General features: G+C 32.6%; 1 protein-coding gene across 5 annotated transcripts in view; it reads left to right on the top strand.

Moving 5' to 3' along the window:
- LOC108739989 (talin-2) overlaps positions 1-19589 on the top strand; it is a 132484-nt gene that overhangs the window by 90646 nt on the left and 22249 nt on the right. For 4 of the 5 annotated variants that reach the window (XM_025975535.1, XM_025975532.1, XM_025975533.1 and 1 more), the window contains exons 22-28: positions 2479-2725; positions 3178-3336; positions 3445-3702; positions 3946-4209; positions 7171-7459; positions 7852-8042; positions 16476-16592. In XM_025975535.1, the coding sequence (XP_025831320.1) occupies positions 2479-2725; positions 3178-3336; positions 3445-3702; positions 3946-4209; positions 7171-7459; positions 7852-8042; positions 16476-16592 (1525 nt within the window). Of the gene's footprint in view, positions 1-2478; positions 2726-3177; positions 3337-3444; positions 3703-3945; positions 4210-7170; positions 7460-7851; positions 8043-13062; positions 13716-16475; positions 16593-19589 lie in introns of those variants that run through there. The other variant, XM_018474133.2, reaches the window with a different exon arrangement.

Below are 19589 nucleotides of genomic sequence, written 5' to 3'. Positions count from 1 at the left end.
TAACAATTTATTAATTAAAAAAATATTTATTATAACAAACACGCGGTCCACCTGAATAATATTGAATTAGAAACCCACCCAAATCTACCGGGTTTGCTTTGTCGTGTGGATCATAAAAGCCTAGGGTGCGAATTTTGCTAAGGCAATTTTTTAACCTGTCATAGGTAGCTTTTTTGTCCCTTTTTCAAAAATTTAGTGATATTCGCTTATTTGTGAAGTTTTTGTCGAAGAAGTTGATGTAGAGGCTTAGTTACAATCGCGAGATTAGGAATCAATTCCCCTACACACTTAACATGCCCAAGAAAACTTCGTAGTTTCCAAAAGTCGTTGATTCTCTGAAAGTTTCAATATTCTTTACATAGGTACTTGTCGAGAGGTTTGATACAATCAGAAGAAAGGTTATGTTCAAGAAATTTTATATTTAAGACACCAAAAATGCACTTATCCGTATTGAAAAGGGCATCGTTTTCTTTTAGAACACATAAGGTGTGCTGAAGTCCCGAATTGGGTTCGGCTTCATCTCATTCAAACACAGCAACGTCACCAATGAAATTTATCACAACTTCACATGATAGTAACATTCATTCCATGATCTTTTAAAAGTGTTCGGGTACACACGAAATGCCAAACATAAAGCGCTTATAACGACTATTATAGACTCCGTTACTTGTGAAAAAGATGGTGACCTCTTTACAGCTCTCTTTAATCTGCACCTGATGAAATGCATCTTTTTTATCAGATTGCTTTTCTAAACATAGGAATTAGCTGATCTATTGTGGTCATTGGATGATTGTCCCTTGTAATCGCCTTATTGGCACACCACATATTTTTCGATTTGACGATATCAATTTTTATTAACTCGTGGATTTTGTGGTTTATTTTGGTTTCTAAAGGAATAGGTATCCGTCTATACAGTTGAAAAAGTAGTCTAATAGTTTTTGTCGATGATAATCTCCAATTGTACCCCTTTAAACTTACAAAATGGAGCTTGACTCACTAAATTAACATTATATCCTAACTTCAATACTTTTAAACGAATGGCAGTTTGTTTCCCTAGCAAGTTTCGCGACCCATTATGTATGACATAGAGTGTAGCTTCTCAATTATTAGTTCTTATTGTTATTCTTGCCTCTATTGATTCAACTGTTTGTAATGCATTTTTAACAACATAAGCTATAAAGAGTTTGTCCGGATTTTTTGCCGATTTGACACAATAGCCTTTGTGTTAGTTTTTTTTAGCGGGCGAATAGGTGAGAATAACTAAGTTCTTCGAGTACCTATCAGGGTACTATTCTTTTATTGACTGATGATGATCTTATTTATTAGATTAGATTAAGTGAGATTGACGATGTGTATAGTAGAGTCAGCCTAGAGTAATTCTTTGTCCTTTTAATGTTGTAGTTCTATGCCTGTAAAAGTCATTTTGCTAATTAATACAAAAGTATTGACCAGGAGCAAGTTCAAAGTTTTCATCAATTCGTACATTCTAGGTGACTATGCATACTTCAGTTATTTTTTTCTTTCTTTTGTGTTCATAATAGCATACTGAAGGGTTCTTTAAATACTATCAGAGACGAGTAAAGTAGTTATTGATATTAATTTACAAAACACAACCATCACTGCTTTCACTCTCCGTCGATACAGCAGCTTGGTTATTATCGCAATTTCTCCATACGTTTTCAATTCACACCAGTTAAAACGTACGATGATCGAGTGGTTTTAACATATTTATTTGGTTCGGTTATCAGGAACCTTTATTACACTTTATTATCTTAATTATTACATACTAGAGATAGCAAATGAACAAGTAACATAGGTTTTACCTATAAAGTAGACTGTTAGACTCCTGAATGAATGAGAAAATTATGAGCTTATATACTAATTGGAAGTGTCATAACCGGTGGTATGATCCTTAGGTGAGAGACGTCCTTGTCTTCAAACGATTATAGGACGAAAGGGTTCTGGAAATGTCTTCATTTCTTTAAGTTGTTCAGCAAGTTCTTGCTTTAGTTGGGGTTGGTTTTTTTTTTGAATAGAATGGACCGTATCCGTTCCTTGAAACACAAGGTGGCGATTAATATGGTCAATATCTCGAACAAGAGGGTCGTGATGGCAGCATGTGAAGCGAAGGTCAACTGCTGTAGATAAACCAGAGTCTTCTCGATCTTTTGCTGCAGTGTTGCTATTTCCCAATAGGTAGGGGCAAAGGTCGCTAGATGTAACTCACCCATATAATTTTCCTAATCTAAAAAACTCACATTGTTCTTGTAATCTATAATATTGCTTCGCTTCATCTAGAACATTCATATTAGACTCTAGCCATATAAGTATGGACAATCTGCCTCAATGAGAAAGTCATATTGATAACTGTATTATCTTTTAGAGGAACTTATAGGAGTTCGTAGCCATATTCTTTTATGAATAAAGNTAAATATAACTATTATAAATTTAATTTTCACATCCTTAAAATATTTATAGGGATAAAGCTCCCGGACAAACAGAGTGCGATTCGGCAATCACTGCATTGACTAATTATCTTCGAATGTTAGACTCGGCAAATATGGATATTATGTCCCAGTCTCCAATTCCGAAACCTGGATCAACATTTCGTAATTTTAATCAGCAAATATGTCGCGCTGTTGCTGAATTGCAGGATACCATAGAAAATCTTCGCCATATTGCTAAATTTGAAGCAGAAGGTATTGGGCACGCACTGAATAATATGGTAAGATATACAAATTTTCTTCTCACCATTCATATAATAATGCTCTAGGTTTTCAATAGAATGCTATAAATGTCGAAAACATTCGAATCAGATTTCATAGACAAAGATTTTTCATAAAGGTGTTTTTTGTATCAGGAGGAATAAGAAATACTACTAATCTAATCGTAAAAGTTTATCAACTTTGTAGTGAAAGCTAATCCTTTAAATAAAAAAATAAGTTGTCGTACTCTTTTAAAATATGTTAAGATTTCCCAATTTAGAAATTTACAAACGTTGCAGGATATTTGTTTTATAAAAAATATATGCATAAAGGACAATATATATTTATCTTCAGGCGATAATTTCCACCCCAAATTGGGCGACTTTGAAAATGCTTTCTCGCACCCAAGGTTAAGAACCACTGCGTGTAATTCATTATTTGTGGAGAATTTACTTGAAATCTTTATTTTCAGTTGCGGTATTTTGACCCTCTAGTTCAAGGAACAGTTGGTGCTCTTTCTCACATTAAAAGTTCGAAACAACAAGAATTACTAATAGATCAAGTTAAATCCGTCATAGAAGCTGCTATTCAGTTTGTTTATGCAACTAAAGATTCTGGAGGAAATCCGAAGGTACTATAATTATTTTTAAATTTTAAGTGGTAGATGTTAAGAAAAATATATTTTGTGCGCTCTAATTAAAGGAGTGTACAATGTAATTTAACGTCATTTTTGTAACAGGCAGTCAATGTCCATCCTGATATAGATGAGTACGCTGTTTCCTTAAGTGACGCACTACAAGAACTTTCGAGTAACCTTCAACATATGTCAACTCAGAGCGGGATTTTTACCGGTATTATTGACAATCTTACACGAGCCGTTACTCGATTGTCAGATCAAAGGGCGTCATTAATAATGGGCAGTGAAGATTCTTACGTTAATTATCAAACACGAATGGTGGAGAACGCAAAACGTGTTGCGAAAATTTCTGGCGAAATGGTAGGTTGTCCTTTAAGTGGATATTTATTTATAAATAATTTTTAATTATCTAAATTTTAAAGNTACCAGCATCAATGTAGTAGATGTTACTCATTTTTTTGGTCATGTAGATTCTTACGTTAATTATCAAACAGGAATGGTGGAGAACGCAAAACGTGTTGCGAAAATTTCTGGCGAAATGGTAGGTTGTCCTTTAAGTGGATATTTATTTATAAATAATTTTTAATTATCTAAATTTTAAAGGCAACGAAAGCAGCAATGGATCCACAATATTTACCATCTTTAGCTGCAGAATTATCTCAGAAGTACACACAGCTAGCTAACGATAGTATCGGTGCAGCAGTGACGTCAACAAATGGAGAAGTTTCAACGAAGCTTAAAGAAGTTGTTCAAGTTGTTGGAGCCGCATGTATTGATCTTGTTCAGAGTGCTGAGCGATATCAAACTGGAAACGACATTACCACTTTAAAGGAATTGGGAGAATATTCGCGAATAATTTCAGAGAAGGTAAGGTTATTGAGATCTATGAAAATTTGGTAAACTTTTATATTCTTTTATAAAATATAATAATAGTTTAAAAATTGTTTTTCGTCACATCTTTGCTGAAAGTTCGAATATTTGTCTATCCAAAGCCGAAAACGCATAACTAGCCGAACCTATACAATTTCGCAGTGTATCAGCTGTTATGCAGCTGTCACCCGAGAAAATAGTATACGAGCATCAGGGTTAATGTGAGCTACATCATACCACCTGTTTGCCACATTCACCTCATAGTGTGTTTCAAGTATACTATACATAATACAACCAAAACTTTTGGTAGTAAGTCTATTCAAATCTTCAAATTTTGTAACAAGGCATCATACAATACTAAGAGTATTAATGTTGAAAATTTGATGCAAAACGCTACAAAACCATGTATAATTATTCAAGGGTAGAAGTATGCAGCAGCGGTTAGATCTTTCTGATGTACGAATCTATCGGTAGTTGTTTGACAGCTTTCTTGTTGGAGTTTTTAACGCGGTGATTATTAAATGGATTGAGATTATGATCGCTGTTAGTCGTCAGTAGAGAACATTGTCCTCAAAACATTGTTGATTGAGCTTTGCTTTGTGAGCAGGCATTGAGCCTTGCTCGAACATTCAAAGCTGAATTGCGATGGATTAAGTGGTTTTTACTGCGCGTCTATATTTTAAGAGTATGTGTTGGATTTTCCAGCAAGTAGTATATATATATATAAAAAAAGAAGATAAGGGTGGGGCCAAGTTGGAGTTTACGGAAATTTAGAAATGATATAAGAAAGAAATAAATAAAAAGTAAAGTTGCTGCAAGTAAACGTATTAAAAGATTTAAGAGTAATATACAAAACTTATCGGGTTATGGTACCCAGGCCTGCTAAAGAAATAGTGACTCAAAAATAAATTATTAAAGACAGGCCTTTTAGTAATTATGACGTTCTTATGTAAAAACCGTTTTACTGTTGAATACAGAAAATTACCTCACATACAAATTCCGAATTCAGAGTTTATTAACAGAACTGTAACTGGAAGTTTTAAGTCGTACTGAAAAGTAATTTAAAGAAAATAATTATGAAGCAGAACAATTAAGGAATGAAAACAACAACTAGATAAGAAATACAAATAAGTTTTATTTGAATGCGATGTGAATCTCAAATAAATCTATATAATTAGAGACAAAAAGACTGTTTACTCAGTTTGGAACTCCATGAAAAAACGATACGAAAGAAAGGGAATTCCTGGTCAACTGATGCTGAGGCTAAATTTGATAACTATAAAATTACAAGAGAATCGTAATTTAGAAAGCTTTTTACACGTTTTTGATGAATTAATTCGCCAGGTAAAGAACAAGAATGTATCAGAACAAAAATTAGTGTGCAACCTATTGCTAGCAATGCTGAAATCATTTGAAACTGTAATAAAAGTCATGGTAAACTTACCCGAAAACGATTTAATATTAAGGGCTCTATAAGATAGTGAAAATTGCCCTCAAAATAAAAAAAATACAACCTATTCAACATGATAAATGGGATTATGTATAATTTTGTAGCGTAAAAGATACAAACCGAAATTTTAAAAAACAAAATAGTTTATTTGTTTATTCTTGATTAGTTTTGCAACTAGAAAATTTTTTTAAAATTAAAGGTTTGTTGGAGTCTTGCAAGAGAATATTATTTAAATCCCAAAAGCTACAAACGGTATAAAAATTGAAAAAGTAATGTAAACAAAAAACGCCTTGAAAAAAATATTTTCAAGCTAGCCTTCTGATTTTTTCAAATTGGAATGTGGTTGAAAAAAATAATAACCTCATTTCCGTGATTTTTAGTTGTTTTTTATATGCGTATTCGTTCCCTTTAATCCATCACTAGAACGCTTATCTCAGCTAAAAATAGATAATGTGTGATTAATCACGTGTCAGACCACGTTAAATTCCATAGAGTTACACACACAATAGACTGCGCGATCGACCCAATTGTGGGATCAATATCTCGGAAGTGGGGGTAGAACTTGGAGCATCTCTCGGTTGATAGAAGAAGGCAAAGGTTATACAGGCTCTGTCTGTACTTCAGAGATGTTAATCCCACGGAGTAATCATAAACCATATATGTAATACTCCTATATTGCTAGTGTCCGTAAGTGGAAGTGTCACGGAGCAAGTGAGACAACAAACGACTACTTCTGTCTCTTTTTAGATTACTCGACCCGTTGGGGTGGGGTAAATGATGCGCGCTTATAGGCATGTTCAATTGTCGAGCATGCGCCTAATACTCGAAGTAATCACGAGAGAGACAGACACATATATGTTTGCACCGTTGGGTCGTCATCTTTTTCTAGACCCCAACTAGCTATATAGGAGTATTACATATATATGGCATAAACTAACACAAATGGACGACGTAACCCTGCGTAAACTCTGCACTGAAGGCAACATCCTCGTGGTAGGGGAATCAGTTTTAGGATGTCTATCTCTATTCAACGTACTGAGTAGAGTATAGCAGCGTGATTAAGAGATCGAATTTGTAAAAAACTGAAGTCACAATTCGAAACCGGTCCTGGGCGTGGATTGGTAGCATAAATCTGCAGCTATGCAACAAGTTGAAGTAAGGACTCAGAAGCTACAAGGTTGGAGAACGTAAACAATATCACTTGTCAATCGGCTATTTTGTTTAATGCTAATGCTTCTTGACCTTTACCTTGACCACATCAAAATCTTTGCGTTATTTCAGCTGATTTGGCCAATAATTAAATCGTCGCGAACCGGTAAATGTTCAGGTCAGGTCAGCACAACCGATTTTACCTATTGAAATCGTTGTTGTATATGTATTATTATTCTGTATTTATTGGCAAGGGTGACAGTCAATCCTTTAGACTAAAATGTACCATTGAAAAAAGTGTGATAATCCACTGACTAATGTATTATCGTTTAATATGAGAGAATACGTACATCTTTTAGGTATCGAGAGTATTAGCTTTACTTCAATCAGGCTCAAGAGGTACCCAAGCTTGTATAAATGCGGCGTCAACGGTATCTGGCATAATTGGAGATCTTGATACAACTATAATGTTTGCTACTGCTGGAAACCTTAATCCAGATAATGAAAATGAATTATTTGCTAATCATCGTGAAAATATCCTTAAAACTGCAAAAGCACTTGTAGAAGACACTAAAACGCTCGTTGCTGGTGCGGCATCTTCGCAGGAACAACTCGCTATTGCAGCACAAAATGCAGTTTCTACCATAGGTTAGTATTGACTTTTAAAAATTGTACGGCAACGGTTTGCCGAAAACATTGACTAATTGTAAAATAATAAAAAAAAATTACCCAAGAAACGTATTCGGCCTAAAAAATCTTATTTATACTGTATAAGACAATATTATAATAAACCCGAGGGCTAACTTTTTAAACGTAGTTTGATACAAAACATTTTTTTCCACATTTCGAAAAAAGAAATCAAATTTGAAACAATTGCTACTACAACCAATCACTAAATTATTGTTTACTCTTCGGTTTTTAGAAATAAAGTTGTAGCATGTAACATTGCTAAATCTCCAAACAAACAAGAAAGACACGTTGACATTTTTATAAAATGTAAACATAAAAACAATTATAATTATTATATTCCTTTTTTTCAGTACAATTAGCTGAAGTTGTAAAGTTTGGTGCCGCTAGTCTTGGTTCAGATAATACAGAATCTCAAATAATGCTGATTAATGCTGTCAAAGATGTTGCTAGTGCTTTAGGTGACTTAATTCATGCAACTAAAGGTGCAAGTGGAAAACCTATTTCTGATCCCACTATGGCTCATCTAAAGGACAGTGCAAAGGTAAGATTTATAATATTTTTTTAAAGAATTGCGTCTTGTTTTATTTTGTAAATGTTAGCACTGTTTTTTTAACATACCTGCCAATGCATTTAACAATCAGAATATATACTTACCTATGGCAGAATTTTTTTTTAATTACCACATTTCTGTATTAATACATACGGTGGACTTTAAATTTATTAAATTTATTTTATGGATCGAAGTAAGTAAATATTGAGAGACTTTTTAATGGGAGTATGCAGGACTATTTCTATTGTCTTTGCAATTGGATGTATTATAATCTGGTTCATTATCAAGAATACAGTAGGGTTCTAAATTCATATGCTTAAAACTACGGTTTATACATACCGTAAAATAGGGAAGTTTGTATAAGTAGAAAGTTACAGGTGTCAAGTTGTAATTGATTAGTGACCATTATCATTCAAAAAGCTTGTTCTATATTAAGTAATAGATAATAAATATAGTTAATTTAACGTTAAGTGTAAGAATTTTGTCAATTTAAAATACTTTATTTAACAATTTATTAATNTCGTTGATTCTCTGAAAGTTTCAATATTCTTTACATAGGTACTTGTCGAGAGGTTTGATACAATCAGAAGAAAGGTTATGTTCAAGAAATTTTATATTTAAGACACCAAAAATGCACTTATCCGTATTGAAAAGGGCATCGTTTTCTTTTAGAACACATAAGGTGTGCTGAAGTCCCGAATTGGGTTCGGCTTCATCTCATTCAAACACAGCAACGTCACCAATGAAATTTATCACAACTTCACATGATAGTAACATTCATTCCATGATCTTTTAAAAGTGTTCGGGTACACACGAAATGCCAAACATAAAGCGCTTATAACGACTATTATAGACTCCGTTACTTGTGAAAAAGATGGTGACCTCTTTACAGCTCTCTTTAATCTGCACCTGATGAAATGCATCTTTTTTATCAGATTGCTTTTCTAAACATAGGAATTAGCTGATCTATTGTGGTCATTGGATGATTGTCCCTTGTAATCGCCTTATTGGCACACCACATATTTTTCGATTTGACGATATCAATTTTTATTAACTCGTGGATTTTGTGGTTTATTTTGGTTTCTAAAGGAATAGGTATCCGTCTATACAGTTGAAAAAGTAGTCTAATAGTTTTTGTCGATGATAATCTCCAATTGTACCCCTTTAAACTTACAAAATGGAGCTTGACTCACTAAATTAACATTATATCCTAACTTCAATACTTTTAAACGAATGGCAGTTTGTTTCCCTAGCAAGTTTCGCGACCCATTATGTATGACATAGAGTGTAGCTTCTCAATTATTAGTTCTTATTGTTATTCTTGCCTCTATTGATTCAACTGTTTGTAATGCATTTTTAACAACATAAGCTATAAAGAGTTTGTCCGGATTTTTTGCCGATTTGACACAATAGCCTTTGTGTTAGTTTTTTTTAGCGGGCGAATAGGTGAGAATAACTAAGTTCTTCGAGTACCTATCAGGGTACTATTCTTTTATTGACTGATGATGATCTTATTTATTAGATTAGATTAAGTGAGATTGACGATGTGTATAGTAGAGTCAGCCTAGAGTAATTCTTTGTCCTTTTAATGTTGTAGTTCTATGCCTGTAAAAGTCATTTTGCTAATTAATACAAAAGTATTGACCAGGAGCAAGTTCAAAGTTTTCATCAATTCGTACATTCTAGGTGACTATGCATACTTCAGTTATTTTTTTCTTTCTTTTGTGTTCATAATAGCATACTGAAGGGTTCTTTAAATACTATCAGAGACGAGTAAAGTAGTTATTGATATTAATTTACAAAACACAACCATCACTGCTTTCACTCTCCGTCGATACAGCAGCTTGGTTATTATCGCAATTTCTCCATACGTTTTCAATTCACACCAGTTAAAACGTACGATGATCGAGTGGTTTTAACATATTTATTTGGTTCGGTTATCAGGAACCTTTATTACACTTTATTATCTTAATTATTACATACTAGAGATAGCAAATGAACAAGTAACATAGGTTTTACCTATAAAGTAGACTGTTAGACTCCTGAATGAATGAGAAAATTATGAGCTTATATACTAATTGGAAGTGTCATAACCGGTGGTATGATCCTTAGGTGAGAGACGTCCTTGTCTTCAAACGATTATAGGACGAAAGGGTTCTGGAAATGTCTTCATTTCTTTAAGTTGTTCAGCAAGTTCTTGCTTTAGTTGGGGTTGGTTTTTTTTTTGAATAGAATGGACCGTATCCGTTCCTTGAAACACAAGGTGGCGATTAATATGGTCAATATCTCGAACAAGAGGGTCGTGATGGCAGCATGTGAAGCGAAGGTCAACTGCTGTAGATAAACCAGAGTCTTCTCGATCTTTTGCTGCAGTGTTGCTATTTCCCAATAGGTAGGGGCAAAGGTCGCTAGATGTAACTCACCCATATAATTTTCCTAATCTAAAAAACTCACATTGTTCTTGTAATCTATAATATTGCTTCGCTTCATCTAGAACATTCATATTAGACTCTAGCCATATAAGTATGGACAATCTGCCTCAATGAGAAAGTCATATTGATAACTGTATTATCTTTTAGAGGAACTTATAGGAGTTCGTAGCCATATTCTTTTATGAATAAAGTATTTGCATATATAAAATAATTCAAAAGTAATAACTTTTTTTAACAAGATAAATAGTACAAATATTAGAAAAAATATAATTATTTGAAAGTACTAAATCTTCTTCATTATCGTCATCTATATCGACGTGGATATTGTTTTTATCCAGTATTCTTGACAGGGTGTAACAGAAATAATTGCGGAGCTTGTAGAAGGTAATAGGACACCATAAAATAAGAAAATTAAGTAAATGTTTGTATGTCCGAAAGTTCACCGTGTTTTAGAAAAGCATAGTTGAAGGTAAAGAAATACGAGCCACAACGCCGCACTTAATCAGTTGCTAATTACCAGCATCAATGTAGTAGATGTTACACATTTTTTTGGTCATGTATTATTTAAAGTAGATAGAGGAGACTGTGGTAAATATTAATTAAAAATTAAAAGGAAGAGTCACCCCTAATTACCACAAAAGCTTTATTTAACAGAGAAGGCACTTCCAATTAATTTACATCAAGAAAAACCACACAGATTCCATAATGTCAATGATGGGAGAAAGAATCCTTATAAAGATCTAGAATGTGAATACTGCCACATAATCGGTCACATCAAGCGTGATTTTTTTTGCCAAGAAAAGAACTGATAAAGCCAAGAAACATGAAAAAGACAAGTAGAATCAGTTTAAACCCAAGATCAAGTCTCTCGTGGCGGCTCTTAATGTGTGCTTACCTGCTTGTTTTGTGCTTTTTCGTTGTACCTATGATATATTTAATATTTCAAACTTGGTATTTTTTACACCGCAGTCGGACCTTTAGTATTTTAATTAACCCTCCTATGCAGTCCGGTAATTTAATTCACCCTCCGCAGTCCGGTAATAAATGTTTATTTGCCTCACAATTCTTTATTTAAATTCTGAAAATAAATGTTTTTTTGCCATATAATCTAGTACGAGATTTCCAAATATTTTGTATAATATATGAAAATGTAATATGTAACGTTAGAATATAGTTACTATTTGTTTTTACAAGGGGAGTTAGCGTGGCACTTCGAATTGCTTTTTACATTAGTTTGTCGAGACTTACATTTTTTATCCATGCTTTGTAAAATTTTATTATAAAATTAAGTACAAGCGAAACCATCTGCTTATAAACAATCAAAACTCCCCTTCTGCCTCGTAATCCGTCGAGGACATCCTTTTTCTCATTTTGTTAGAGAACTTGCAATAGTTTATTGCCGGTCACTCGATTACGAAGGATAAAATTCACCAACCCAACTCTAGGTCAATGGCAGATTAGTAACCGATTAGTGACACTCCTCATTTTGTACAGAACCGGTCAAACTACACTACTTAAAATCAGGGATAGCGTCTTCGACATCGGCGTTATGGTTCGGGCGTCAACGCTCACGGCTCACGGCCCTCATATGTAGGTTGTAGATTGCCGGTCTCTCTTAATCTCTGTACGTCATTTAAGACGGTTTACCGATGAGGAACTCTTCGTTGGGTTTTCGATGACCGTATAGTTTGACCGTTACATTGGCATTATATTCACATTTACCGTTAATTAGTATCTTGTCCCAATATTCTGCCGTACTAAACGCCATTATGAGAACTACTATTTTGCACTGGTCTATGACACTGACATACTGACATACAACGTTAAAAGAACGAAGAACTACTGTAGGCTTACTGTAACCTGAATATCGTCAATGACACTTCATCTGATCTAACAAATAACAAAAACTGCATGACTATAAAAATACAAAAGAAATGCAACATGATGCTGTTAATTACCAGCTAATCGAAAGCAGCGTTGCATTGTCATATTTCCGGACTGGCCCTTGCCTGTTCTATCAAATACGTTTTTCTCAAAGACGGTAAACTTTCGTACCAACAAAAATTTACTTAATTTTCATGTTTTGTACTACCCTATTAGATCCTGCAAGTTTGCTACTTATTCTTAATCAATGCGCTGAACTAATTAAAATTATTATTAGAAGGTATTTCTTACTGCTTAATTATTTACTCTTCAAAACGTCACCGATTATTCGTTATTGTTATATCAATCTAAGTTTTATTAATACCAACCGAATTTGTTGTAATATACACACATACATTATGTAGTTTAATCTGTATTGTGTGATAGACAGGATATGTGTTTATTTACGCCGTATTGTACATATAGATACACCACTTATCCGGAAAACATGTCGCTTCCTCTAGAATGTTTAGTGTAATTCTTCGCATAATGTGTAATTCTATTTGTAAAATCATCTTGGAGTTAATCCCTTTAAAGTCCACCACTGTGCTGCTAAGAAGGAGCTTTTTCTATTCTAACATTCCTTACTCTCTAATAACCGAGTGTGTAATGCTAGTAAAAGAGGGCTTGTAACATTTGGTTTGATTGAATGACAGGTACTGGAATCAGACACCGATTGGTGGCTTTCTGATCAGGAAGAGGAGCTAATCCGTTTACTGGGAAGCAGTCGAGAAAATATAAGCAGCGATACTTTTTTTTCTGATATTACGCAAAATGATTACATAATCTAAAAATTATACGCGTTATTCATACCATATTTACAAGTTTTGTGTATACGTATGTACCGATAAAATTGTTTTTTCTTTTTTGTAAACTAAGCTATTTTGAAAGCTAAACTACACTTTGCTTAATTTTATAAATGTTCGTTGTTTTTTTCCATCCAACTCAATTCAGCTTCAAATTTATTCAGGCAATCACGGAAAAATTAAGTAATCGTATTACAGAAATTGATATCCTTTCAAAAAAGCTGAGTGAGTGAGTTTAATAATTATCATAATCGTTAGTTCATCCACACCGATATGAAAATAACGACTTACCTTTATGTTCGTCTAGTTAATTATTATTTTAGATACGCGCGTGGCATTTAAGTACAATTTAATTCAATAACTATAAGTTTCCAAACAAGCTAATTTGATTGATGTTAGGTAGGGTAAATATGCTCTTTCTGTATTTAACTTTATTTATTTTTTGTTTATTTAATAACCAAATACAGAAGTATAGTCCTAGTTTAAAAAGAAAGAAAAAAACTTAAAATTATTACAAAAGAAGTACTTTGTTCCTTAAATTAATTTAAGATCGTAGGTTCTGTCTTGTTTTCTAATGTTATTCTTATGTTTATATAAAGATCTTGTATCTTAAGTAACATGAACTCTTATGCTAAAAGGCATTTAAGGAGCATTTTTTGAAATTGTGTTATTTTTAATTTTTTTACCTTCCTTAATAAAAAGTAATAATACATACATTGAGGATACAGTTTCTCTTATTAGCCCCCTATAAAATTGGATAAAGCGGTAGTAGTTTTAAAAGTGAAGGAATTGTATTACTTACGATTCGTATTATATTATTTACCGAGAACATGTAACACACTTTTATTTCTAATAACTAAGGATAAGAGAAAATTTAAAAAATTTTTTCCTTTATCACCATGCACAATCACTATATTAAATCTACCTGAACATTACGTAGTGCTGTTTTGTAAAATATTCAGTCGTGGGAAGAATATTTAGTTTTTTATTTTAGCTGCGACAAATACAAGATTAGGAAAAATTAGTAATGCGTTAGAAATGTCAGAGAATTTCGATTTTTTTGTCAAAACAACTGTAAAAATTAAATATACGGGGGGGAGATCAAGTCAATATCAAAAGTCATGAATGTCAAACTGAGATTAGTCTGATAATTATTAAAGCACGTTAGAGGTCAAAATGTTTACTAAGTTTCATACTTACAATTAGCTCAATGTCATGAAATTTCTATTAATAGGTACCTCCAGAACCTACTATTTGAGAAGCATAGGGTTAAAACAGAAATGGTAGGTCTTAGTTATGAAAAACATATGCTTGGACTTTAGGGGAGTCAAACATTTAAAGTGTATTTTTTATTTTTACAATGAGAGAGTCTATGCATATGTGTAATCTTATAGTTATAAGAAAAAGTCAGCCTTTCTGTCAGGTGAGAAAACTTGGGACTGACAGTTAACTTGCCAGTCTGTTGAATGAAGAGGTTAGGTTTTGTCTTTCGTTTGTTTGTGACACCCAAGTCTAAATTCACTTTTTCTTTTTTGTACGGTATTGAATTTTGAATGATGATATATTTTTATAGATTTCTGAAACATCGAATGTGCTCTTTGCTACCAAAATAATTCAATTGTCCTTAACTTTTGGTTGTACAGAATTTGGTCATTAAGTTCTTTATTTTAACAGGAAATAAGTATTTTTGATTGTGTTTTCAGGTTATGTGCTCTTTGTTCAGAGAATCTTTTTGTAAGAACAGTAGGCATAACCTCATGGTAATTTATCGAAACTATAATTAGATTTCATCAGCATGTCATGTACAAAATTGATAAATCATGTACAAAATCGAAAGAGGTCTTTAAAAGCAAGTTGATATAATATATAGTCGTAGCAGTAAATCGTATCTACCAATATCTACTGCTAATTGAAGTATGTTGGAAAACGGCTTTACTACAAATGTATACTGTACCCTGTACCTATTACGTTCACATAAATAAGCTGCGTCACCATATAAAATACTTCAGTTAGCAGTACATTTTAGTAAATGGCGGTATACTGCCATAACTCGATATATCAATCTTTATGTAATTGTTTTATTTCTAGGACTATCCCTTTTTGTGATATCTGTATTTTCTCTGTACAGTAGTAAAAAAAAATTATCTGCTGAATAATGCTTCAAATAAAAGATCCATACTTAAAGGAACAATAATATAGCTTTGTACATAATACTGGTGCTTGTAATTCAACGTCAATGTATGGGGGTTATAATTTAATACCTATCAAAATTGGTAAACCTTAAAGCACTAAAATCTATCTTTTAGGTGGAAAACGAACACGTGTGTATTTATGATGTTTCGCAATTTCAAATTTTTCATGTATTCGTTTTATCAACACAACACTTTTTAGATTCAATGTACAATTAAATATGAATGCCTACGTGAAAATAATGAAAATGTTAAAAAGAAAATAGGTAGCATCTCTTTTCTTCTGATTGCTTTTTTTGTCTCTTGCGCCGTTCTCTCGAAATCTCAGGGGGTCAAGCTATTTCTGTTAAGTGTACCTACCTACCTGCTGTTTTAAAGCAATGAATATTCGCCACTTTGTGTTTGTTGGTGGATAAACACATAAATTAAGTTTGAAAACGTATTATTATTTGTTTAATATACATACAAATGTATATACATAAGATATATTCAAGAAGATAAGATTTTACAATTAATGACCCCAGAGAGAAAAGGAATGGAAAATTTTAAACTTTTTATGTTTCCTTAAATTAAGGCGTACAATTGGAGTAACTTATAAAATGTATGAATATCGTTTAAAATACAAAAAGTTAATACTTACCTTTGGTATTAGGTATGACTGAAATTATTTTAGTTATAAAGAACACATTCGATATTCTCCATTCAATTTTTTTAGAAATATACTATATATTACACTTATTGACAAAACATTATTTTACTTTTTTTAATTAAGGGCATTTAGGTATTTCATTTTCTTTATATATAAACCCTTCATAAATGAGAAAACGAAAAAAATTGAGAAGATGTTTTATAAAAAGCACATTTATGTATCATATACCTGCGTGTCTACTGTTTATTCGTAACTAACGACATAACAGTTTTGATATTATTGGTGTTTATTTACTAGGTAAATTCTCCTTACGCTACAACCGAGTTCGCAAGATGTCTAGTTTTTTTAAAATATAAAATCTACATCTGGAATATTCTGTACAACTCCTGTTTTCAAGGTCGTACTTTATTTCGATGATTTTACAGGTTATGGTGACAAATGTTACTTCACTACTTAAAACGGTGAAGGCTGTAGAAGATGAGCATACAAGAGGCACCCGCGCATTGGAGTCAACGATTGAAGCCATTGGTCAGGAAATGAGAGTAAGTTATTAAATGCAATTTAGACATCAGCTGTTACAATAATAACTGAATCATGTCATTGTTTTGTGCATTAAAATGTCTAGCAGATGCTAGCTAAGTTTTTATACCACCTACTTCAATCAGATTCGATTATTGTGAATAGCATTTATGAAATAATCCTAGTTAAAAAGTTCAAAAGCTCATTTAAAATGGTGGTTATGCTAAAAAGCTAATTAATTCGATGCGAATAGAAGTGTAAATGAATCGACTTATATTTCAATACTCATTTTTAAAAATTATTGAAAACAGTAATAAATAACTAATTGTTAAACTAAATTGCCAAAATGTTGAAACTTCACTTGTTAGAACTTGCTGTTCTGATTCGGGTCTAAAGGCCGTTTTGTGTTGGAGTTGCTTCATAACGTTTCGTATCTAGCATCGGAAATGGAAGGACCTCGTACTAGCGATAGGATGCAACTCCAACACACGACGGCCTTTAAACCCGAATCAAAACAGCATCAGTTCATCTACTGGTCGCGAAAGTATTCCAATTTGTTTCACTAATTAGTTTAAATATTACAATTCTATAAAAGGCAAGAATTTTTTCAAAAAAGCCCTTCTGTTTATTTCTTTATTAAATTTTATAAAGACAAGTTTTTCAACTAAAATTTCACAAAATTTATTATAGATAAGTAGCCCTTTGCTGCAATCCAAACTGATAGTAAATTTATAAGTATATTTGACGATTATTTGTTCGATGCTTATGGTATTCCAGGCTCTTAATTAATCTCGGTACTACAGCATTAAACAATTATGATAAGTTAATTTGCACTTCTGTTAACAAATGAGGATTTCTTGTATGGCCAGTGTACATTTCTTGCTGTATGCATAGCAACTGTTTAGACAAAAATTCGTCGTGACGGATTTTGCAGAGAAATTTCAGATTCTGATAATTGTGTAATTATGGTCCATATAACGCATCGGGTTTATTCATTTTGTATATGCTAAATCCTTGGTGCTTTTAAATATTTTAGTGTATCAGTGTCCTTGAACTTGAATGTAGTGCGTGTTTGAATCCTACCATCTTACAATTAATTTAACTTATTACCATACAATTTACAACTTTGAACCCAAAATACCATTTGTAAACAAGATTCAAAATTCATACGTATATATATATACATACTCATCCCAAACGTTCGTTACGCCTATTAAAGCTAAACTAATTACACTGCATTTAGCAGACATTTCATTTTCCGCTGATTATACAGATAGACTCTCCAGGTTTTCCTGCAACTTTTAAAGGCGAACAGATAGTTCTGTGCCATTTAAATTAAATTGATATATTTTATGATATATGATAATAGCCCACGTATTCCACTGTTGTATCTTACTTTCTTCCATGCTATCACATTGTAACTGTTAGTTGCCATAGCATATATTACTACTAGGTTTCTGTGTCAATAAACAGTGGAAAAAACATTTCGTAAATACTACGTTATACTTATATAGGGTGGTCCAAAAACTTCGCAGTATGCAACCAAACTAAGTTTAACCAAAAAAATTTTTCAAGCAAACTAATTAAAATCTGCAGCAGATAAATTTCATTTACTATAGAATGTGTACAAATATACAGAAAAGAAGGTTTCGTTTAAATTAAACCTTACTTTCTATAAGGAAAATTTAATGCAGCTGCTATAACTTTCCTAACAAAGTTATCGAAGAAAGAATTGATTGTGACTATTTGTAGTTGCACCTCAAATGGTATTTACAGTAGCATGGGGCTCCTTGTCACAATTCCCTTGGCATAAAAATGAATTGATGCCAACTTCAATGAGGCTATTCCTAGGTTTTCCAAAGGCACGTAATCCGCCAAGTCACTAGACCCTTAAAAATTCGACTTTTATGTATGGAAATACTTATAGTCGCTTCAGTTTCATTTTGCCGGTTTTGGATTACAAGGTCAAAATTGTAAATGTTTTACTTCAAACCGACAAATGTTGTTTTGCAATATACGTTATTTGTAGGAAATATCTTTTTAGGAAATATTTTTAAAAATAACTAACACTAAGTGTGTGGGGATGTAATTATAATTGAAAGAGGAATGAAGCGTTGTAGACACTTAAAGTATACTTTATTTATGTTAATAAATTATTCTTTATTAAAGTAACAAATGTATATTAAATTACAATTATGGCCAAACGTTGTCTGTTTGTGGCTTAGATTTGGGCACACCCATGCTTTTCCCACGGACAACTATATGTGGCATGTTCTCGCGTGCGAAAACCATCCAACTTGTTTGTATTCGCTAAAGACGGACTGACCAAAAAAATTGTACACTTCGTTGCGTTCAGAGATTAATCTTTGTTTATTTTTTAATTGCCATAATTAGTAGAAATACGAACTATTTTCGATGTACAGATAGCTATCAATAATTGTAATTTAATATACATTTGTTACTTTAATAAAGAATAATTTATTAACATAAATAAAGTATACTTTAATTGTCTACAACGCTTCATTCCTCTTTCAATTACAATTACATCCGCACACAGTTGTAGTGTTAGTTATTTTTAAAAATATTTCCTAAAAAAAGTATTTCATACAAATAACGTATATGGCAAAACAACGTTTGTCGGTTTGAAGTAAAACATTTACAATTTTGACCTTGTAATCCAAAACCGGCAAAATGAAACTGAAGCGACTATAAGTATTTCCATACATAAAAGTCGAATTTTTAAGGGTCTAGTGACTTGGCGGATTACGTGCCTTTGGAAAACCTAGGAATAGCCTCATTGAAGTTGGCATCAATTCATTTTTATGCCAAGGGAATTGTGACAAGGAGCCCCATGCTACTGTAAATACCATTTGAGGTGCAACTACAAATAGTCACAATCAATTCTTTCTTCGATAACTTTGTTAGGAAAGTTATAGCAGCTGCATTAAATTTTCCTTATAGAAAGTAAGGTTTAATTTAAACGAAACCTTCTTTTCTGTATATTTGTACACATTCTATAG

Source organism: Agrilus planipennis, unplaced genomic scaffold (assembly GCF_000699045.2).
Source record: "Agrilus planipennis isolate EAB-ADULT unplaced genomic scaffold, Apla_2.0 scaffold244, whole genome shotgun sequence".
Lineage (NCBI taxonomy): Eukaryota > Metazoa > Arthropoda > Insecta > Coleoptera > Buprestidae > Agrilus > Agrilus planipennis.
Note: the sequence above shows the minus strand (reverse complement) of the source record. Positions and strands in the feature narration are given on the sequence as shown.